The 22,556-nt window shown below is 36.1% G+C and overlaps 1 protein-coding gene across 2 annotated transcripts; it reads left to right on the forward strand.

Annotated features, from left to right (window-relative positions):
* The first annotated feature begins 961 nt into the window (after positions 1–961).
* LOC307003039 (1-phosphatidylinositol 4,5-bisphosphate phosphodiesterase gamma-2) lies at positions 962–21,975 on the forward strand. Of its 2 annotated transcripts, XM_079621106.1 has the most exons (31): positions 962–1,046; positions 1,157–1,345; positions 1,899–2,072; positions 9,254–9,347; positions 9,534–9,578; positions 9,669–9,753; positions 9,954–10,037; positions 10,246–10,289; positions 10,414–10,486; positions 10,847–10,948; positions 11,048–11,166; positions 11,265–11,350; positions 12,366–12,483; positions 12,580–12,748; positions 12,900–12,935; positions 13,153–13,224; positions 13,320–13,406; positions 13,545–13,717; positions 14,156–14,362; positions 14,487–14,606; positions 14,703–14,880; positions 14,971–15,009; positions 16,402–16,468; positions 16,676–16,833; positions 17,014–17,104; positions 17,304–17,528; positions 18,688–18,812; positions 19,151–19,271; positions 19,355–19,525; positions 19,973–20,055; positions 20,715–21,975. In XM_079621106.1, the coding sequence occupies exons 2-31, from the start codon at positions 1,165–1,167 to the stop codon at positions 20,718–20,720; spliced, it is 3,333 nt and encodes a 1,110-aa protein (XP_079477232.1). In that variant the 5' UTR covers positions 962–1,046; positions 1,157–1,164; the 3' UTR covers positions 20,721–21,975. The 2 variants fall into 2 exon arrangements, with proteins under 2 accessions (XP_079477232.1, XP_079477233.1); XM_079621107.1 differs by lacking the exons at positions 962–1,046; positions 1,157–1,345; positions 1,899–2,072; positions 9,254–9,347; positions 9,534–9,578 and adding an exon at positions 9,390–9,480.
* Positions 21,976–22,556: the final 581 nt, after the last annotated feature.

Consider the following 22,556-nt stretch of genomic DNA (forward strand, 5'->3'; position numbering starts at 1 on the left):
CCGGCCTTTTTTGGATTGCGTTCAAAGTTGTGGATTATTAAAGACTTTTGAAACTTGATCATTGATCCTTCAACCTTGTGTGACAAGGTTGATATTGAGTAATCAACAATGAAGGCATTAATTCGGATAGATTTTAAAACTGAGTTTTCGTTTTTAAACGATTGAAGGCAAAAAACGGAGAGAAAAAGATACGTTTTCAAACGAAAACGTAGTGTGTGGACAAGGCCTAAGATGAACCGACCCCATGATTTTGATGATTCTATCTAAACTTGCTTTGCTAGTAACAGAGGGTGTGGGTGGATGCGGTTTTGCACAAACTGAACCACACTTGACAACTGTTATTTGAGAAAATTGCACATCAGACATCTCTCACACAATCTCACTTCCAGTAAAATCCACTTATTTTCACCAATTCTTTTTTTTTTTCCCACCCCCTGGTTTTAAAGCAATGTTTGTGCCACTTACAAATCTTACATGATTTTAAATTTCTGCTTAAATGAGAGGTTTCTAAATATTGGTTTGGAGGCCTGTGGTCTCATAAATATAGATATTTACTTATATTACGTTTAAATCAATTCACAGCAGGTAACTCGATGAAGATTATCTGGGTATTTCTTTTCTCTCTTGTCCTCCGTAAATTTTTGCTTTTCATCATATGAAATTAGAAAGGTGTTTATGCCACAGGATGCGATTTTTCTCAAGACCTGGTCTGGAGAATATAACCAGTCTTCTTGTCATTCCTCAGTTTGATTTGTGCACTTGAACTGGAAGGTAAGTCTGAATATAGGCTACATTACATGAATAATCTAACTTTTAACGCTGTTTTTATAAATATAAAATACATTCTTTAAAAAATATATATGTTTAAGAGTGTAGTTGCTGGAAAACCTGTGTAGAGAATGATACAAAAGCACTGCTTCTTTCATGGGAAAATATAAAGCTGTTTATGCCACAGGATGTATTTTTTTCTCAAGACCTGGTTGGTCAATAACCACTTGACGTCATCTTGTCATTTCTCAGTTTGATTTGTGCACAGAAACGGGAAGGTAAGTGCGTCCGGATATAGGCTACATTACATGAATAATCTAACATTTAACACAATTATTGCTTTCATAAGTATAAAGTATATATTTTTTTAGAACATTGTGTGTGTCAGATGCAGTGATGATGGGTGGCAATGAGCGAGATGAGCTGATAGAGGACGAGAGGAGTCGGATTATTGAGTATCTGCAGACAGGTACTGAAATGATGGTATATCAGAAGAAGGCTGAGAGACTCACTGTCCAGGTCCTGATGGAGACCATGCAGGTGGCCTTACGCTCCGGCGACAAGATAGTCAAAATGTGTAAGTTTCTTACTTGAACGTATTGACACAATGCAGTGTTTAAGCTAAATTATTTTTAAAATGATTGAATCAAACACAGTAATGCTTTTTAAAACAGCAGTTTTATTATTGTAGAATGTGTGTGGTCTAATTTCCTACTTAAGCTCTAATTATGACCTAATTTTTCAGAAACCTTATCTCCTGGATTCACAGACAAGGCTTAAACCTAGTCCCAGACTAAAATGCATGTTTGAGCTGAAAGCAACTTGCACTGATATATCTTAAAATATGTCAGTGCCATTGTTTTGTCTCAAGATGCACACCGTTAATGTTTTTTTTTTTTTCCTAAGGCATGTTTATAAAAGCTATTAAATGTTCAAATTGAACTTTTTAAATGTCTTAATTGAATTTTAATAATTTAGGCCTAATTATGGCTTGATCTAAACCCTGTCTGTGAAAACACGTGATCTTCAAGCTTATGCAAGCACTGGTATTTAGTTATTCAAAAGAATAATTATACTGAAGATAAAATTAACTGAATAATTGCATTTTATATGTGTTTGTATATTTGCAGTGGACATTTTTGAGCTCAAAGAGGTTCGCCCGGATTTTAAGCGATTTAAGGAGAGCAGGTGGAATGTATTTCGAATTTTTCGGCCGTCTGAAAAAGAGATTCAGCAGGACAGCAAAACGTGTTTCACCATCTTCTATGGATCTGAGTTTATTTTAGAGTCACTGCGTCTAAACGGTATGCAGTTTCTCACACATTGTAAGTGCATATAGGACTCTTTAAAAAAATTAATAGGCTACTTCTATTTAGCAAGGATGCATTAACTTGATCAAAAGTGACATGTATACGTTTATAATTAATGCTAAATAAATAAATGCTGTTCTTTTGAACGTTGTATTATTTAAATAATCCTAAAAAATATTGTTTTCTCAAAAATATTAAGCAACACAAGGGTCTTCAACATTGATAATAATAATAAATATTTCTTGGGCAGCAAATCAGCATATTAGAATGATTTCTGACTGGAATAATGATGCTGAAAATTCAGTTTTGTATCACAGAAATGAGTTCAATTTCAAAATATATTAAAAGATAAAAATCTATTTTAAATTGTAATAATATTTTTACAATACTACTGTTTTTAGTTGGCTTGCTGGTGCAACATCCTTACCATATTTTTCACCATCAAAATTTCTAATGACAATCACAATCATCACCAACATATATATATATATATATATAACAGTATATGCTGTTAAACAGCTTTGCTGGCAAGTCTTACCGGAATGGTCCCCATGGAGCACCCTGAGGTAGGGATGGCTGACGCGAAACACTCGTTCCGAAGCTTTGCGAGATCCCGAAGCGCAGATGATTCGAAACACTGATCCGAAGCGTGATTCAAAACACCCATGTCACGTGACTATGGCCAAATGAAGCCTCAGAGTGTTTCACGAGTGTTTCATCAGGTGTGATCCGCCGAATCAGCGTTTGATTGACACGGTCGGGAACAGACCACACGATCGCACATCTGTATAAAAGTGAAATCAACGCATATTGACCTCGTGGGTTTTTGTGAGAGGAGTTTGATGAGTCGGATTTTTGGTGATATAGTGACATTTATAGTGCGATTTGTTTAGTTATATTTAGGCTTACATTTAAATTTACACAACACATTGACTGATAGGCTAGAGACACAGAGTATACATATAGTGACACATTAATAGATACATAGATATAAATATATATAGACAGCTAGATTAATAGATAGATAGATACATATAGATAGATTAAAGATAGGCTACATACATAGATAGATTATAGATACATAGATAAGATACATATCTAAATACATAGATAGATTGAGTATGACATTATTCAACAATCATTGTCACTACTGCAACCATTCAAACTCGCAACAACAGAGATGTCAGAGGAAAAGAGAGTGTCTGCTTCAAAGCTATACCACTGTACAGGATGTTGCAGCACAAGCTTGCACAGAAAAAAAGAAATGCAACGCAGGAATCAACTGTACAATTAGGTAGGCCACAATGACCATACTACACATGTAATTGGCCATAACTGTCATATTATTGTCATTATTATATTTTTTTTCCCTCCTGTTTTGGCTCATAGGCTCACATCTGCATCATCACCATCACCATCACCATCACCATCAACACCAGTAGAAACACAGGACAGTTTATGGGAACTTTTTGATACTCGTATCCATCAAACCCAGATGATACACAATGCTACAGCTGATGCCACAGTGGAAGTGAAAAAATACATCAACAAAAAAAACATCAAGTATTTGCCCAGAACTTATGATCCACTAACTTACTGGAAAGAGAGAGCAGTAATCTTTCCTCATTTGTATGTCCTGGCTAAAAAATATCTTTGCATGCCAGCAACAAGTGTCCCTTGTGAGAGGATTTTTTCAAAGGCTGGAGAAATTATCTGTAAAAAAAGAAGTAGGCTAGTCCTTCCACAGCAGAGAAATTAATATTTTTGAATAAAAATCTCTAAAAAAGTGAGACATTGTGGCTTGATTTATTTTATTCATATTCATTTTGCAGGACCAAAATAACATTATGCACAGTGAGGAGCCTATAGGTTACAAGATTCACATATTAGAAAAGTACAATAATAAAAAAACAACACATTTTTTTAATGGCTCGTCAAGGTTGTTTCAGATCAACACCTGCAAGTGACCACTAGGTGTCACCGTGGAGACGGGTGTCGGATTGATTCGAAGCCTCGAAACAATATGAACCATTTGGTTCAACTGTTTCATTGCTTCACGAAGCCTCGATCTGCCCATCACTACCCTGAGGTTACAGTAGGCTGATGTCTTCAAGTGTACCGTGGGGAACAATCATGATTTGCTTTTTGCAACCGTCTTACCACTTCATTATGTCCTTATGATAGTGTTGTTGTGCCTTATTCTGTGATGGTACGCTGCTACTGTAACAGGGAATATTCTCAGAACTTTCGCTAGTATTGTGGTGGTTAAGGTTCTCTCAAATGTATGAACAAACGTCCTGTAATTAATAAAATATTTAAGTTATTTGGTTTTTAATGATGTTTTCATTTATGCATAATGTATACAGCGTTCATGTAACGTTTTTACGTTAGTTAACCGCCAAACATTTTTTAAGTGTTATTACTGGTTTTTAGAATGCTCAGAGAACATTCAAAAGTAACTTATAAAACGGATACCGGGTCAGGGGATCTCTGGATAATCCGTAATTCGTTTGTAATTATAAAACGAAAATACCGTTTTTCTGTTTTTTGTTTCAAAACGAAAAACCAAATAACCGTTTTTGGTGTCAGAATCAAAAAACGAAAATCCAATTAAAAACGGGCCGTTTTTCGTTTTTGGCGATCATTTTATCGTTATTCCTTTTTGAACAAAGAATGAAGAGAGTCTTTGAACTTCTGTCAATTTGTTTTTCGTTTATAAACCAAAAACGGAGGTCACGTGGTGGATAATCCGTAATTCGTTTTTCTGTTTCAAAACGAAAAACCAAATAACGGTTTTTGGTGTCAGAATCAAAAAACGAAAAACCAATTAGAAACGGTCCGTTTCGTTTTTGGCGTTCATTTTATCGTTATTCCTTTTTGAACAAAGAATGAACGAAAAACGGAAGTCACGTGGTCTAGTCCTTTTTTGGAAGCGAAAGTAGGCTATTCAAAATAAAAGTAACTATAGTTAGCGAGGTGATTGTAGACTAAAATTTAACTATTATAACGTTTTTTAGGACAACTAAAGTAGCACTGGGTGTGAAAAAAAAAACACTTTAGTTAACTGAAATAAAAATTAAAACTAATAAAATAATAACTCTGGCTGTTAGGGAGAATTAAACATTTGTAAGACCATTTTGCCACATGCACAACCAACACCACACTTTATATAAAAAAGATTGGTGAACATTATTTATTATCTATGTAAAACACTACAAGGGGAATGTGTTGCTCTCAGGAGGAGGCTGTATTGGCACCTGGCTCTGGCTAAATCTACATCTGTCCACTGCAGAGCCTATAACCACAACCTGGAGGAGGAACTATAAATGTATAAAACTATAATATAACATTAACATTATAACATTTACAGTATTTTTAGTCTTCACTCACCCACTATGCTTGTAAATCATTTAAGGGCATATATGCAAGTGAAAGAGTTGCAATGCAGAGCCCTGCTTCACTGTACCGTTGTACATTATGATGTACATTTGTATTTAAAGACATAAGTTGACATCATCCAATTCCACAAAAGTAGTGCCACAATTCAAAGATGTGGCTTACCATAAACCATGATGTAAATATTTGAAAGTGACAACAAGGCCCTTTTATGGTGGCGGAGGAAGGAGTGGTGTGCTGCTTTGTCCTGCCAGTCCAGCATTTATTTGAAGAGAGAGTGATGGTAGGTGACTGCATGGATAGTTATCTTGCTACTATCATCAGTCCTTAAACCCTGCACACAGTGCACAGGTATTGTTCCTCCAGGTATTGGGGAAACTCTGGCTGGGAGGCCCTGACACGAGTACCAGGGAGAAAAACTAAATGATTTAACTTCACTTTTATTTTACTTTACACAAGTACCAAGAGTACAGAGCACTGCCTTTCCCTGATGGTTCATCAAACAGAATTAACCTCAAAAAAGCACTAAAAGATCTGAAAGTGAGCTAGAGATCATAAGGCTAGGTTTTACACACAAGTAGGTCTACATAACTAATGAGAACTACAAGCTGCATAAAAAAATATTTAATCTACTTTACTAACATAATAAGTATATTACACTGGAGAAAAATGCAAAGGAAAATAAAAAGTATACAACTTTATAGATTTGTTTTGGAAGAGTTTTGTTTTTTGACACAGAAAGGGGTAACAGTATGGATGCTGAGAGTTTTTAGCAGCTTTAGTGCCATAGAAAGAGGAGCTGAAGTTCTGCACACCCTTCAAACTCAATGATTAGCTTCTGTTGGTAGTCCTTGCCTTCTCTTTGATAAAAACACAAGTCAAAAGGTCAAACCCTTGTTGCCTGTTGTCGCCACAGAAAGAGTCGGTGCACAGAAGGGGGATCTGCTGGTTGAGCTTCCACATAGCAAGAAGGGCTATAAATATGTTACAAAACTAAAATGTGAATTAAATAATAGAAACTTATAAATAAATAGGCTACCTGCTATCCTAAGCTACATATAAAATGAGTTCACTTGTCTTAATCTGAAGTTACAGGTCACCAATGGTCTTACAAATGTTTAATTCTCCCTAACAGCCAGTTATTATTTTATTAGTTTTAATTTTTATTTCAGTTAACTAAAGTGTTTTTTTTTCACACCCAGTGCTACTTTAGTTGTCCTAAAAAACGTTATATTAGTTCAGTTTTAGTCAACAATCACCTCGCTAACTATATCTAGTTACTTTTATTTTGAAAGGGTTAGCCCACTTTCGCTTCCAAAAAAGGACTAGACCACGTGACTTCCGTTTTTCGTTCATTCTTTGTTCAAAAAGGAATAACGATCAAATGAACGCCAAAAACGAAAAAACGGACCGTTTCTAATTGGTTTTTCGTTTTTTGATTCTGACACCAAAAACCGTTATTTGGTTTTTCGTTTTGAAACAGAAAAACGAATTACGGATTATCCACCACGTGACCTCCGTTTTTGGTTTATAAACGAAAAACAAATTGACTGAAGTTCAAAGACTCTCTTCATTCTTTGTTCAAAAAGGAATAACGATAAAATGATCGCCAAAAACGAAAAACGGCCCGTTTTTAATTGTTTTTTTGTTTTTTGATTCTGACACCAAAAACGGTTATTTGGTTTTTCGTTTTGAAACAAAAAACAGAAAAACGGTATTTTCGTTTTATAATTACAAACGAATTACGGATTATCCAGAGATCCCCTGACCATACCGGTAGTTCCATTCCTTGATTCTGATTGGTTGAGCCGCGTTCGAAGTCGTTTTAAATTACTCAACAAACTGCGTTCAAGTCATCTCGTTATAGATCGTATTTACGAGTTGAACGCACTCGACGTCGAAAGTGACTTGAACGTCGTAAACACGACTTCCCAGTTCCTACATCGTGAGTAGCCTACGGTACGAACACGAACACGTCACGAACTTCCCAGGAGGACTTGAACCGCATTACATTAATATTACTGCGCAACTACCGTTTCTGATTCTTTGTTGCTGCATCTGTGTCTTAGCAACCTCTTTGGAACTACATTGCTTGGCGGAGGAATACATGTGTTAATAACGTTATATTTTTGTTGCTGGTGTTTACTATTTTATTTATAAAATAAATATTAAAATGGAGTAAATAATAATAATACTAATACTAATACAATAAAATTAATTAGGGAGTAAATGTTTTATAAAAGCAATTAAGCCCCTCGAAGCCGTGTTTTACAGTGGATTTTACAGTGAATTAGAACAGCTGGGTTTTAGGCACGACGCGGAAGACCTAAATCCACTGTTTTACAGTTCTAAATCCACTGTAAAACCATAGACTGTAAAAAAATAAAACACGGCTTCGCGGGGCTTATGCTGCGTTCACACCAAACGCGAATATGCGTCAAAATTCGCGCCTGCCGCGTCTGGTTATTCGCGTGACCACTTTGTGTTCATTCGCGCGTCAAGAGCGGAATTAACGCGCGTAAAAAAAAAAAGTTTGAAGCGAAATTTACGCGCGTCACGCGCGTCAAGAGGCGAAAGTCAGTTTCGAGACCCGCTGGCGGCCATCTTTTTACAAGATGTCTGATGAGCGATCATTTACCGAGATAGAGTCACCGCACTGTATTTACTCTGGAGAGCAGAACAGCGGCGTAGGGATCATCGTCGCCGTATTTGGGTCCACCAGACCCTTCGGAGGCGAACCCAGTTTGGCGAATTTCACCATTTGCTCCAGGAGCTGCGGCTGGATGACGGCCGGTTTCAGCGGTACTTCCGCCTGTCCCGCGCCCAGTTTGATGACCTGCTGTCCCGCATCGGAGCGAGGATCACCCTCCAGGACACCAACTACAGGCGCTCTATACCAGCTGCGGAGCGCCTGTCCATCTGTCTTCGGTTAGTAAATGTATATGCTATTTTAAATACAGTATTTGCTATGCTATCAATATTTTTTTTAAACTGTGGTACGGATACCACTGTTGGCGCTCTTTCTAGTGATAACGTAAGTTACTCCGTTAACTGCTATAACCTAACGTTAAGTTAGACATCAACCTAGAAATTAAAATATTATATTGGCAGACGTGATACTGTCGTGTCTCTGTAATACAGTGATCTTTCTAGTGATACTGAGTTAGCTATAACCTAGACATCAACCTAGAAATTAAAATTCTATTGGCAGACGTGATACTGTCGTGTCTCTGTATAAAAGCAGGCTCCTGATTGGTTAACGCGGCGCGAATTTGACGCAGAAGTTCAGATTTTTCAACTCGGGCGGCAGACGCGAATTCGCGTCAAACGCGTGAATGCACAAAAAGCACAATTCGCGCTTAACGCGCGTATCGCGCCAAACGCGCCAAACGCTCAATTCGCGTCATTCGCGCGAACTAGACGCGCGAATGAGGCGAATTCGCGTCTACCGCACCGCGCCAAACGCCTCATTCGCGCCGCAAGAACTTCAGACGCTCGTAAACGCGCCTTACCATTGACTTAACATTGAAATCACTCGCGCCTGACGCATATTCGCGCTTGGTGTGAACGCAGCATTAGGCTATTGCTTTATTTTCCATTATGTTGCAAATGGCAAAATTATAAAATGGAATGTTCGCATAACCAAAACGATTTGTAAAAGTCAAAACTCTACGTTTTGAACATTCATAAATGTTTTTTTTTTGTTTTTTTTTACCTTAATAGGAACGTTAGCAAAAATGTTAATAGAAAATATTTAGTTGGGTATTTGTCTTCCATAGCTGATTCAGTGGAGGATGCAGACAAATGGCTGACAGGACTGGAATTACTCAGACAGGAGACACTGGTGGCTCACACGCCAGAGATTATAGAGAGGTACATACACACACGTCACACACACACACACACACACACACACACACACACACACACTTACAGAGAGTGGATCGACGGTCGACCTTGTGTAACGTAGCCTACTACATATGATGAACCGTTACCCAAATTACCGGTAGTAGTAGGCCTATATGTTTGTTTCATTCTCTGTTTCCCCTCTTACTGTAGTTGGCTGAGGAAGCAGATGTACTCGGTTGATCAGACAAAGAAAAGGTCCTCCTCTTTCTCTTACACCTGCTTATCCAGTTTAATTGTAGCTTATCACTCAGTCTCACTGTAGTCATCTGTTTATTTTTCTCACAGCATCACCCTGAAAGAGCTCAAGTCTCTCTTGCCACAAATTAACTTCATTGTGCCAAGTGGACGTTTTCTGGAGGAAAGATTTGTGGTACAAATAGTACTTGAAAGCATATCCCTGAATTCTACATTTAGGCTACGTTAATCCATTCGGCAGATAATTTTATTTAAAGAAACTCAAGATGTACATTTTATCTACTCCATGGAGTAGCCTAGATTAAATTTTTGTATTATTTTTTTGCTTAAAAACACATTTAACATTTATTTTAAGTCTAATTGTTGCATTTTCAGGAGGTGGGAGCAAAAGATTATGTCCTGGATTTTCAGCAGTTTAACAAATTCTACAATCTTTTAGTATTTGAAAACCAGAAGATGGTGAGTGGCAATTACATTTTTGTTGTTGTTGTTGTGATATTTATTAGCCTAAATTCTTATTTAATTATCAGTTCCATTGTATATGAATGTTATTTGTATTATTGAATGGAACATTTACTTGTTTTAAACATGATATAAATATTTAAGAGAAGTGAATTGTAAAACATCAAGGCTAATTTATATTATTATTATTTTAATAATTTATTAGTTGCTAGAAGAGTTTGAAAAGGGGTCTGCCGCTTTCACAATGAGGTAAGTGGTTCAGTTTGGTGCTTTAAATGGGCCATATCATGGGGAATTGTATTTTACTTGTTCTACTTTAAATAAACAAGTACCATAAGAACCATATTTACTTTTTCTATGTATTTCTCTGCAGTAATACTGATAGGCCTGACTCTTCTGTACTTCCCCTCGATGATTTTCAAAACTTTCTTTTAAATAGACAGAAGGTAAGACTAATGTATATTATCTTTGATCTAGCTAGCTAGCCTACTGTGCAAAATGCGGGGGTCAGTAAGATTTGTTTAATGTATTTGAATTAAGTCACTTATGCTCACCAAGGCTGTATTTATTTGATATTGTGAATACTGTAAAATATTAAATATTATAATTTAAAATAACGGTTTTCTATTTTATATATTTTAAAATTTATTTTATTCCTATGATGAAAAAGCTGAATTGTCTTAAGTGTCACAGTGTCCTTCAGAAATCCTATTGATTTGGTGCTCAAGAAACATTTCCCTTTATTATCAATGTTCGAAATTAATATTTCATTAAAAATGAGCTCTAAAAATTGTTTCTGTCTGTAGGAGGACTGGGCCAAAGATTTGAATAAGGTACAAGAGTTGATGACCATCTTCATCGATGACACCATGAGGAAGTCCAATAACCCAAAGTTTACTGTTGGAGAGGTACAGGCTATAGAGATCTGTTTAGTTTGACTTCCTCACACCAAATAAATCTTTTTCTGCACCTAAACAAATCAATGTAATTACTTTCTTTCTTTCTAGTTCCTCAGTTTTCTCTTCTCCAAAGAAAACTCAATTTGGGATGAGAAGTTCTCAGAGATTTGCCCACTGGACATGAACAATCCTCTGTCTCACTACTGGATCAACTCTTCTCACAACACGTCAGTGCTGCTGTTCTTCATGCTCATGACACACATGCAGCTCCTGCTCGTCATGATGCACTTCCTGTGTTACTTCATGTGTTTTGCTTTTTTCACAGATATTTGATTGGAGATCAACTGCGCAGCGAGTCCTCAACAGAAGCTTATGTGCGCTGCCTGAGGCTCGGCTGCCGCTGTATTGAGTGTCAGTGTGTTTCTCAGACATTTTCTACTAAACTTTATATTGTTATTCGAATTTGCTTCATATGCATGTAAGGATTAATGTTGAATAATTATATTTTAGTGGTACCAAGATTTTTAGTTTTTTGGAAACTTTAATATTGTATGGTTATAATCAGTGTTGAGGAAAGTTACTTTTAAAAGTAATGTTTTACAATATTGCATTACTCTCCAAAAATAAAGTAATTACGTTACTTATTTACTTTTTATAGAAAGTAATGCGTTACGTTACTTTTGCGTTACTTTAATTCACCTGGCTGGGGCTCGTTCTCTATAAGCCCTTGCAGGTGTTTTTTACTGAGAAATCTTTTTTTGCAAGTGTTAAAATTTACATTTTCTTTTAAAGTCGACATGAAATCAAAATTGACCCTATTTACTTTTTTAGCACATATTACTAGTCTTGTGGTGAACAATTAATCCGTGCAAGTTAATACACAGAAAAAAATAGTTTGCAGTGGTAATCTTTAATCAAAGTCTGAAAAGTTGGAATGGCGGTCTGGAATGGCGTTCCTTTTCTGATGACGTCAGTTTGACGGGTTGGGTTGAAAACGCTTAACCACTCCCCTCAAACCGTTAGTCTGCTATGAGCGAGAGATGGAGAGGACGAGCGCTAAAGTAAAACCCTGCCACTTTCTGACCACTTGGAATACTTCCTGACCCCTAGAGCTATGTGTACAGTACCATACTAATAATCTCTTAACATTAAAGGGATATTTCACCCAAAATCTCACCCTTATGTTGTTCCAAACCTGTATGAGTTTCTTTCTTCTGTTGAACACAAAAGATGATATTCAAAAGAATGTTGGTAATCAAACAGCCATTGACTTCCATAGTAGGAAAAAATACTATGGAAGTCAATGGCTACTGTCAACTGTTTGATTACATAATGCATGTTACTTGTAATGCGATACCCCCAAAACTGGATATAATTAATATTGTTTTATATCAGGCCCTGTTATGTTTTTTTGTGTTTAATGCAGTGGACTGCTGGAATGGTCCAGATGAACCTGTCATCTACCATGGTCGGACCATGACCTCCAAGATCAAATTTAAGGATGCGGTGAAGGCCATCAATGATCATGCTTTCATAACATCTGAGTTAGTCATCAACAACAACAAAACGCATTCAATGACATTATCACTGTGCATTGTAAATGTAACATTCAACACTCTTATTTTAATTCATTTTGGCAGGTATCCTGTGGTGCTGTCCATAGAAGAACACTGTGATATTAAGCAGCAGAAAATGATGGCTCAGATGTTAAGAGATGTTTTCCAGGACAAGCTCCTCACCAAGCCACTGGATCCAGAAGCAGAACATCTACCCTCACCAAACCAGCTGAAGGGCAAGATCATCATCAAGGTAGAAAAAAACCTTCAGATTTGTCCGCTCATGTGGTTGAACCAACTTTAAATGGAAAAAACTGCTTCAGTTTTCAATGTAACATAATTCACGAAGATTTCATCAGAAGTTTCATCATTGTTACAGTGCATTATTTTTTTCTCTCCAACAGCACCAAAAAATAAAAGAGAGCGACCGCACTGATAAGGTATCCACAAAACACGACACCCTCCTCAAATAGAGCTCAAAATGAAAGCAGCTGCTTATCTCGTTCATGTAAAAACCACCCTAACCTAATGTTTGAACTTACATCCAGCTCTGTTTATTTTTTTTATTTTTATTTTTAAATATGTTTGCTAAAAGTTTCAAAATAACTGAATTAAGTTTTACAGGGCAGTTTTTCATATTTTCATATTTCAACGCAGATAAGAAATGCCAAAGAAAACAGTGTAGTGGAGAAGGAAGGCGAGCTTTGCATCTGGGATTCAATAGATAAGGTGCTTTAAATGAATTGAAATGTAATGTGCTTATTTGCTGTCCCTTATTCATAGTCAAATAATTCATAATATATATATATATTTTTCTAACGTAGAGGTTTTACAAGCATGACTGTGTGATCTTGGATAATAAGCTGTATTATTCAGAAGAGAAATGGGAGGAAGACACAGACAGTACTAAGGTAAGGGAAGAAGATTACAATCGTTGTCTTTGTAAAAACCAGTCAGTTCAACTCCTGTTAAAAAAAAAGCCACTTTGAGAAATTGTTCACTCATGAACTCTTGTTGTTGTTGTTGTTGTTGTTGTTGGAAACATTCAGGATGATTCAGACCTGTACCTGTCAGAGACCTGGTTTCATGGACGGCTGGCCGGGGGCAGAAGAACCGCTGAAAAACTCCTGTGTGATTTCTGTAAAGGGAGAGATGGAATAGATGGAACGTTTCTGGTGCGAGAGAGTGACACGTCCATCAGAAACTACAGTATCTCCCTCTGGTACTCTGCACATCCTTTCATTACTCTTATGCTTTTTTATTTATTTCTTTTTAAAAGGTTTGAAGCTGGGTCCTAATTGAAATTCCTGCCACACCTGTGCCATAAAATTTACTACAGATAATACAGAATCTTACATTATGTGGTCCAACAAAGGCATTTTTAAGTTGAAAAACCTGCTGATTTTGTAAGTTGCCTACAAAGAAATGAAGGGTCTATCATTTTTATGGTAGGTTTATTTTAACGGATAGAGACAGAATATCCACCTAAAAATCCCTTCATTTCTTTGTAAGTGGGCAAACGTACAAAATCAGCAGGGGATCAAAAATTTTTTCCCCCACTGTATACTGTTAAAATGTTCCTTGGACTGATCATTTTTACAAAGTAAAATAATGCATATAGAAAATGTTGAAATAATAATATACTGTATGCTCTCGATAGGACGAATGGGAGAATTCAGCACTACAGAATCTTCTGTTCCTCAGAAAATGGTCACACATCCTTCTTCTTGACAAACAAGCAGTGTTTTCCAAGTATGTGTGCCTTGATCGAGTATTATAGACAAAATCATATCGAGTATGATGGATTCAACTGGCGTCTTACGAGATTCCTGCCTCGGCTCAATTTTGTGTCTCACCACCAAATTGGGTAAGAAGAAAACGTGAATTTCAAATAAAATCTTAAAACACTCATTCATACACTCAAATTTCAATGACATAACCTTTTGTTTGTCAGGGAACCTATCTGGAGATGTTTTTGTTGTCGTCTTTAGGTGGTTTTACAGTAACCTGAGTCGAGCCGAAGCAGAAGACTATCTTCTGAGGATCCCTCGAGATGGAGCCTTCCTCATCAGACAGAGAGAAGAGCCTGGCACCTTTGCACTTTCAGTCAGGTTCCTTATTTTTTTTCCTTTGTATTTCCTTACTATCCTCAGACACTTACTTTTTTTAAATCTGTTTGTATCTTAATTTGTTTATTTGTTACTCAGAGCTGAAGGGGCTATCAAGCACTTTCTGATATTCAGAGACAACAGCAAGTATGTGCTATCAGACACCTCGTTTTTTAGCCTCGAAGAGATGGTCAGGTTTTTCCGTGAGCATATTTTAAAAGACAAGATAAAGCTACGCTACCCTGTAACACCACAATTATTGGAGCGCTCCTACACGGTGAGAGAAGAGCCACTTCAATTATTCCTATAGGAGATACAACAATTGTGACCATATACAAACTGTACTTGATCACTTTTTCCTTTGCAGGAGGATCTCTCAACATATGATAGTGAGCTGTACAGTGAGGTATGTTTGGGGCTAAACAGTATTTGGAAACTTGATAGTATAACCTTATACTTATAATTTCTAAAAAAATTATATAATATTAAAAATAATTAATTAAAATAATTGATTACCGGTATACTGAATATATTTTATATTATACTGTAATATGCAATATACTATATATAGCCTACTATATAGTACCTGTAAAAACTTTGGAAACATTACTTTTTTAAAATGTTTTTGAAAGAGGACTTTTATGCTAACCAAGGCTACATTTATTGCATCAAAAATACAGTAAAATCATCAATATTGTGAAATAAGATTACAATTTAAAATCATTTTCTATTTTACATTTTTGTTTTAAATAATTTCTGTGACCATGCTGAATTTTTATCATCATGACCACCACCAGTGCTCAGTGTCACATGATCATTCAGAAATCATTCCAAAATGCTGATTTCCTACTCAAGAAACATTTATTTTTATTACCATTATTATTGTTGTTATATTGTTATTATTATCTGTATAACATTTTTGTGGAAACAATGATACCATTCAAACTTTGTGGTAAGATAAAAAAAGAGAGAGAAATGAATACTTTAGTCATCAAGGATGCATTACATTGATCAAAAGTGACAGTGAAGATGTTTAATATTACAGAAGATTTCTATTTAGTAATGCTTTAATAAATGTAATAAATACATTTAATAAATGCAAATGAATGCTGTTCATTGAACTTTCTATTATTTAAAAACGCCTGAAAAAGTATCAACATTTCCACAAGAATTAAGCAGCACAACTGTTTTCAATATTGATAATAATAAAAATAAGAAATGTTTTTTGAGCACCAAATCAGCATATTAGAATGATTTCTGAAGGCTCATGTGACACTGAATTCAGCTTTGCATCACAGGAATAAATAACATTTAAAATATATATTCAAATAGAAAACAGCTGTTTTAATTTGTAATAATATTTCGCATTATTACTCTTTTTACTGTATTGTTGAGGAAATAAATGCAGAATTGGGGAGCAAACAACTTTTTTTTCATGTTTTTAAACTTTTCTCAGTTAAATGTAAAAATATTCTATTATTATTATTAACATTAATATTTTGAGTAAAATAATATTATTTAAGAAACTTTACATACATAATCAATTATTTAAATCAATTATTTGTAATATTATTAGGCATCTGACATGCATTTAGTAAAAATAATTAATTAATTAAAATTAATTTCATCTATTTAATAAAGTTATTATGTAATGAATATTAATTTATATAATTAATATTATATACTTGTATAAAATATTATAAATATACAGTATCTATAAAAAAAAGTATTCAAATACAAATGTATGTACGGTATATGAATATTTGTATATTTGAATTGAGCTCAGTGATTGTTTCAGGTCACTGAAGACAATCCCTTAGGTGTCCAATGTAAAGGTGTGGTGGACATCTCGAAGTGTAATGTTGGTAAGAGTTTCTTTGTCACCTGTGTAAATTGATTGTACACACACACTTTGCTTAGTTGTGACCTGCATAAAAAAACTCACCAATTCTCAGCAGATACTCTAAGAAAGATTATTTTTTATTAATCAATGTCCTATGAAAAAAGCCCCTTATGGTTAACAAAATATAAATGAAGCCTCTTTCTTTTTGATTTTAATGGGTTCTCCTCAGTTCGCAAAGCCAAACATGCGGGACACCTCGTGGTGACCCTAATGAACAAGGAAAATCTGAGGCAAACCGAGTTCACGTGTGAGATCTCGGAGCAGGTGGACGAATGGTACCAGGTGATTCTCAACATCATCCAAAGAGAGCAGAGTTTGGAGAAAAAGGTTCGTATATCTGTCTTTCACAAGAGATCATGCCACACAAACTCGCATTCAATTTCTGTTATTGTGCTTGATTCTGAAATATAGTGTACCGGTACTGTATTTTTCTGCATATATTCTACATATAAGTCCTGTGAATAATAGAATATCTGTGCACTGACAAAATCTCCCTTCTCAAAATAGAGAATAGAAGAAATGGAGTCCAAAACCAAAATAGCTATTGAGATGTCAGACATGGTGGTGTACTGTCAATCTACCAAAAAGAGTACATTTGGTATGTGATTTCCAGAACATTGCATGAACGAAACATGAAAAAAATCTGAAACAAACTACAATGAAAAGCACCTGTAACTGTATCAAACACATCAACATTCAGCAAAACTATTTCAAGGCCACATTTAAAACATTCCAGAAATGAACCGGACATTTCATTTCATTTTATTATTCCATTCTGCACTTTTATGGCCTCTTAGAAAAATACAACTACAAAGAGGTTTGCTCCGTCAAGGATAACACGATTCCAAAAGAGGGGAATGAAACTGGCGTGGAGAAATCAGACAGCATACTTCTGGAGTATAACCGCACAGCTCTCACCCGTGTGTATCCCTCTGGAGTGCGAGTTGATTCTTCCAACTTTGACCCTTGTCCTTCATGGAAATTAGGCTGCCAAATGGTGGCTCTCAACTTCCAAACTGCTGGTACGTGAAAGAAGACAGAGGGAGAGAAAGAAAAATAGTCTCTTATGCTTGCAGAGGCTGCATTTATTTGACCAAAAATACTGTAAAAAGAGTAATATTGTGAAACATTATTAAAATAACTGTTTTCTATTTTAATATATTTTAAAATGCCATTAATTCATGTGATGGCTAAGCTGAATTTTAAATGTCACATGATTCTTCAGAAATCATTCTAATATGCTGATTTGTTGGTGAAGAAAACTTTCTTATTATTATCAATATTGAAATCAGATGTGCTACTTAATATTTTATAATTATTATGATATATTTTTTTCAGGATTATTTTGATGAATAGAAAGGTCAAAAGCACATAATTTATTTAAAATATATATATTTTTGTAATATAAATGTCTTTGCTGTCACTTTTGATACATTTTGTTCTTGCATTGCATCCGCTTCGAGTTATTTTAGCTGTACAAAAACAGTCCCTTATGCTGCTTGATATTGCCAACGGCTACTTGTTATATCATTTTTAATTTATTATCGTAATCATAAACACATTATTTTGTAGCGCAAATTATTTTAACATCTACATCATTTTGATGTTTCTTCCAAGTCATTTAGCTGCAAATGCATCGGAAGTCTCCACACACCCACAGAACATCCGCATTGAAAAAAAAGCTGGATACAATGAAAGTGAATGGGTATAAAAGCCCTCGATCTCCACAAATGCAAAAACAACGAAAGTAACAAAAGTAATTCAACTGAATCGTGCACAGTTTTCCAATGTTCATACATTGATGTGGGAGTAACAAACCTCTGTACTCCAGGGGGCGATAGAGGGCTATGTTAACAATTCTGTTTGGAAGGAATGAAAGGCATAGTTCACCCAAAAATGAAAACTGTCATCATTTACTCACCGTCATGTTGTTCCAAACCTGTAGGTTTTCATTTTTGGGTGAGCTATCCCTTAACCACATGTGCTATTATTACTCATTATTCAGCTAGCTATAAACATCTTGAATTTCCTGTAAGATTCTTGTGAAGTTATTGCTCCACCGTGACTGTACTTGACCTTAGAAGAAGAGTCTACTACACTAATGTCTGCTGTATGATTGTTAAACTTCAGAACCGGTCTCTATAAATGTGTCTAATCAATCTTAATGGCGTCTCTCTTCAGATAAGTTCATGCAGCTGAACAGTGCTCTCTTCAGTCTGAATGGAGGCACAGGTTACGTGCTTAAACCAGAGTGGATTCGAAATCCAACCGAGAAGAAGCCTCCTAAACAAAACATCCGAATCAGAGTAAATAACCATGTTGATTCAGTTTGAAGTTGTATCGAGTTCTAGAATGATGGCTGATGATACCATGCAATGTTAAAGGGCTAGTTCCAACAAAAATGAAAATTCTGTCATCAGTTACTCACCACCCTCGTGTTCTTCCAAACCCAGACTTTCGTTCATCTTCAATCATATCTTTATTTGTGTTTTGATGATGAGCGAAAGTCTTATGGGTTTGGAACGACATTAGGCCGAGTAATTATTGACAGAATTTTCATTTTTGGTTGAATGATCTCTTTAAATGAATAGGAATGACATCATCATTTGCTAACCTTTATGTCATTTTCTTTGGTTCCCTTCAGGTGATAGCAGCCAGGCATCTGCCCTATCTAGAGCACGTCATCAGTCCTTTTGTGCAGGTTGAGCTGTGGCCGCACACAGGAAGTCAAGTAGATGACTACAGTTTCAAGACTACTATGTTCAGTAAGGAAGTGGAAAAGAGTGTTATTGAGAGAGAGACTTGTTTTAGATTAGTGTTGTTGAATTTTGGTACTGTACCTTCACAGAGGATAATGGACTAAATCCAGTGTGGCTGGGCCCAATGAATCCACCAAAATGCTTTAAAGTAGATGAGCCGGACCTGGCCTTCCTGCGCTTTGTGGTTTTTAAGGAGGACACGTTTTCTGATGCTAAGTTTCTTGCACATGCCACTTTTCCTATCAGAGGTATTCGCTCAGGTAAATCCACCCATTTGAGCCACCATTTATTATTTTAGTGAACGGACTATATGTATATATATATATATATATATATAATTCAAGCATTTTAAGCATTTATCTTACACTACACTGTTTTCAGTTAAATACTGAACATTTTTAATGCCTTTTTGGTTGTCATTTTACACGACAACAGCATTTTGGGGGCCTGAAAATGGCAAAAAAAAAGCACAACTTTTGAAAGCGGGTTTCAAAGTGAACGTTTTTGATAGCAATATCATTATTGTCTCCGTGTAAACCGTGAATTTTTGAAAATGGTGACGTCAAGCGCATGCGTATTAAGTTTTCAGTGGTTTTGGGAAACCCTGAATTAGGAGCATTGATTCAATATCGAGCCTCTTTATTTACAGTCTCCAAAGGTTTCTGAGCTGTTGCATTTCACTTCTGCTATTTTTGTCTTTTTATTAGGGTATCGGTCTGTCCCACTGAAGAACGGGTTTAATGAAAACCTAAAGCTTGCATCTCTTCTGGTGCATGTAGATCAGTTAGAGGTGAGAAACACACACAAACTGATATCTTTCTCTCTTAGGGCCTCATTTATAAAACGTGCACAGATTTGATCTTAGGGTGTGCGTACGCTAAAATCCAACGTTCATATTTATAAACGGTCTTTGACGTGGAAAAGTGCTCAGAGTCCAAGCAGACGTACGCACTTTTCCTTCTGGCAGTGTCGGTGTAATGCAGGTATTTGAAAATCCGAAGACTTCGAAAATAAAGCAGAAGTTGCTCTGACTACTTTTACTATCATTTATATAACACCTGGAATATATTTAATGCACTACTGCAGGGTGACTGGGCAGACCATGTAAATGTGAGCAGTACTGTTAATGTATTCAGGAGAATTATATTAGAATAAGCTGTATTACTAGCACCTGGGATTTAATAAAGGCATTAAGATTAATGAACATTAAAGGTATAGTTTATCCAAAAATATCATCATTTACTCACCCTCATGTCGTTCCAAACCTAAACGAAAGTCTTGCAGGGTTAGAACGACATGAGGGTGAGTAAATGATGACCATTTTAATATTTGGATGAACTAACACTTTAAACTTGAGACTGCTGATATAAAAGCAGTAACACCAGTTCAACATACAATTTTACCACTTCCTCGTTCCAGTCAGTAATGAAAAATCTTTTTTGTCAACAGGTGTAAGGTAAATAGTCTTAACCACCAGGACCTAGCCGACCACTCAATGTAAATATGGACTTGACTCTCACTATGGACTGTGGACTTCATTGCAGAAATACATTTAACTGCTGTGATAAACACAATAAGATCTAAATAAACTGTATATATATATATATATAAAATATATATGCACATTTGTTCACATGCTCATGTTCTCTGGTTCATAATACCCGTTAACAGAATTTCCTTTTCTCCCTAATGCATCCTTACATCTCAAAATAACATCACGGAAAAAAAACGGGTGCATATGTGAACCCCCATTAATGGCTTAACTAGTGAATGTACAGGTAAAATGCATCAATAAAAAAAAGCTTTGAAAGCTTTCTATTTGAAACATATTCACAGACAGTTTATTTTGATTGAAACTGGTTCACATATTAGGCTTATTTTCCTGTTGAAGGTTGTGTGTTCTCATTACAACAGCCACAGAGCAGCAGCAGCAACCCAGCTGTAGATAGAAGCAGAAAAACACAGAAGAAGAAATAAGGGCAGCAGTTCTATCTGCAAAAAACTCCAGGAGTCATGGATAATGTAGTTCATTCTGTATGTACACGCCTGTGCTGCAGGAGCCGCGAGGACCCCAGCCACATCATATTAAGACTCAGTCTCAATTCAACATTACAAAAAGCGCTTTTCAAAGAAAAGAAGAAAAATAAAAGCTGAAATTAATAGACATTATATGTTGATAAGGAGACATTGGAAACACAGATAGCACAGTGAGCTCCACAGGATATTACAAATGAATCAGGAAACAGTTGACTGAAGTATAAACTGGATTTCCACCCCAATAGATTAGCCATCAGTTCAAAGAGATGGCTTCTTTTTTAACAAAATGAAGGCTGGGGGAAACCCAGCCCCCCTAATCCTTCCCTGCACAGAGAGAAATGGTCCACTGTTAGGACTGAAGACCATTACAAAGTGTCAGTCACATTACCACGGCTTGAGTTTCAGCAGTGTACAGAATGGCACAGTTTCTAGCCACTCACGAACGCACCTTAACACACATTCCCAATATAATCCATCGGTTTACTCCATGCACGAAAACTCTGTCCATCTTTCACTTTTAGAAACACGTATTGATCCATATGGTAAGTGGTTGAAGGGGGCTAGTGCTTTTACCCTTTATATTCAAATCAAATTGCAACATGCAAAAAGAGAATTAAACAAAACAGGCAACAAAAATGGATTAAACATATCATACAGTCTAATAAAAAAAAAAGACCTGAACGCAATGACAGTACACTTGGCCTGGGGGCGGGGAGGGGAACAAAATTAGGTGACCATATGCACGCACGCATCTCAAAAAGTGAAGGCAACAAAGAGTCTCCCAAAAACATGAGAGAAAGAGAAATGGGAAATTATATACACTCATATGTACATTATACAGTATGCAAGATGGCAGGTGCCCAGTACTGAACGCCCCCCTCTGGACGGCATCTACATCTGTGTGAAATCGAACGCACACACACCAAGCAGGACCTACAAAAACTGCTACTTTCAAGACCGGCCACATGGACGGGGCAGCGACTCTATCTAGATATAGTTTAAAGTGGGAGTGGAGACAGACACACCTTTGTAAACATATGAAAAACTCGAGTTAGGACGGCAAATTGATTGTTTTATTTCTGACCGTCTTCATGAGATATTTTTTTTTTTTACTACAAGATCTGTCTCATTTCTCTACAAGTCAAGATATTGTATGTAACTTATTACAGTGGTCATAAACTATACGTTCGCAGAGACGTTAATCAAAACAAAGCGAGAAAATGAAATATAAAAAGGTTAAACTGCATAACATCG

Source organism: Phoxinus phoxinus (genome assembly GCF_949152265.1).
Source record: "Phoxinus phoxinus genome assembly, chromosome: 8".
Classification (NCBI taxonomy): domain Eukaryota; kingdom Metazoa; phylum Chordata; class Actinopteri; order Cypriniformes; family Leuciscidae; genus Phoxinus; species Phoxinus phoxinus.

Bases quoted from the DNA above. Each gene is read 5' to 3' on its own strand.
- LOC307003039 (XM_079621106.1), top strand. From the start codon at position 1,165: ATGATGGGTGGCAATGAGCGAGATGAGCTGATAGAGGACGAGAGGAGT. The intron at 11,351-12,365 runs GTCAGTGTGTTT...TGTTTAATGCAG, and splicing joins CGGCTGCCGCTGTATTGAGT to TGGACTGCTGGAATGGTCCA. The intron at 16,834-17,013 runs GTTCGTATATCT...TTCTCAAAATAG, and splicing joins AGCAGAGTTTGGAGAAAAAG to AGAATAGAAGAAATGGAGTC.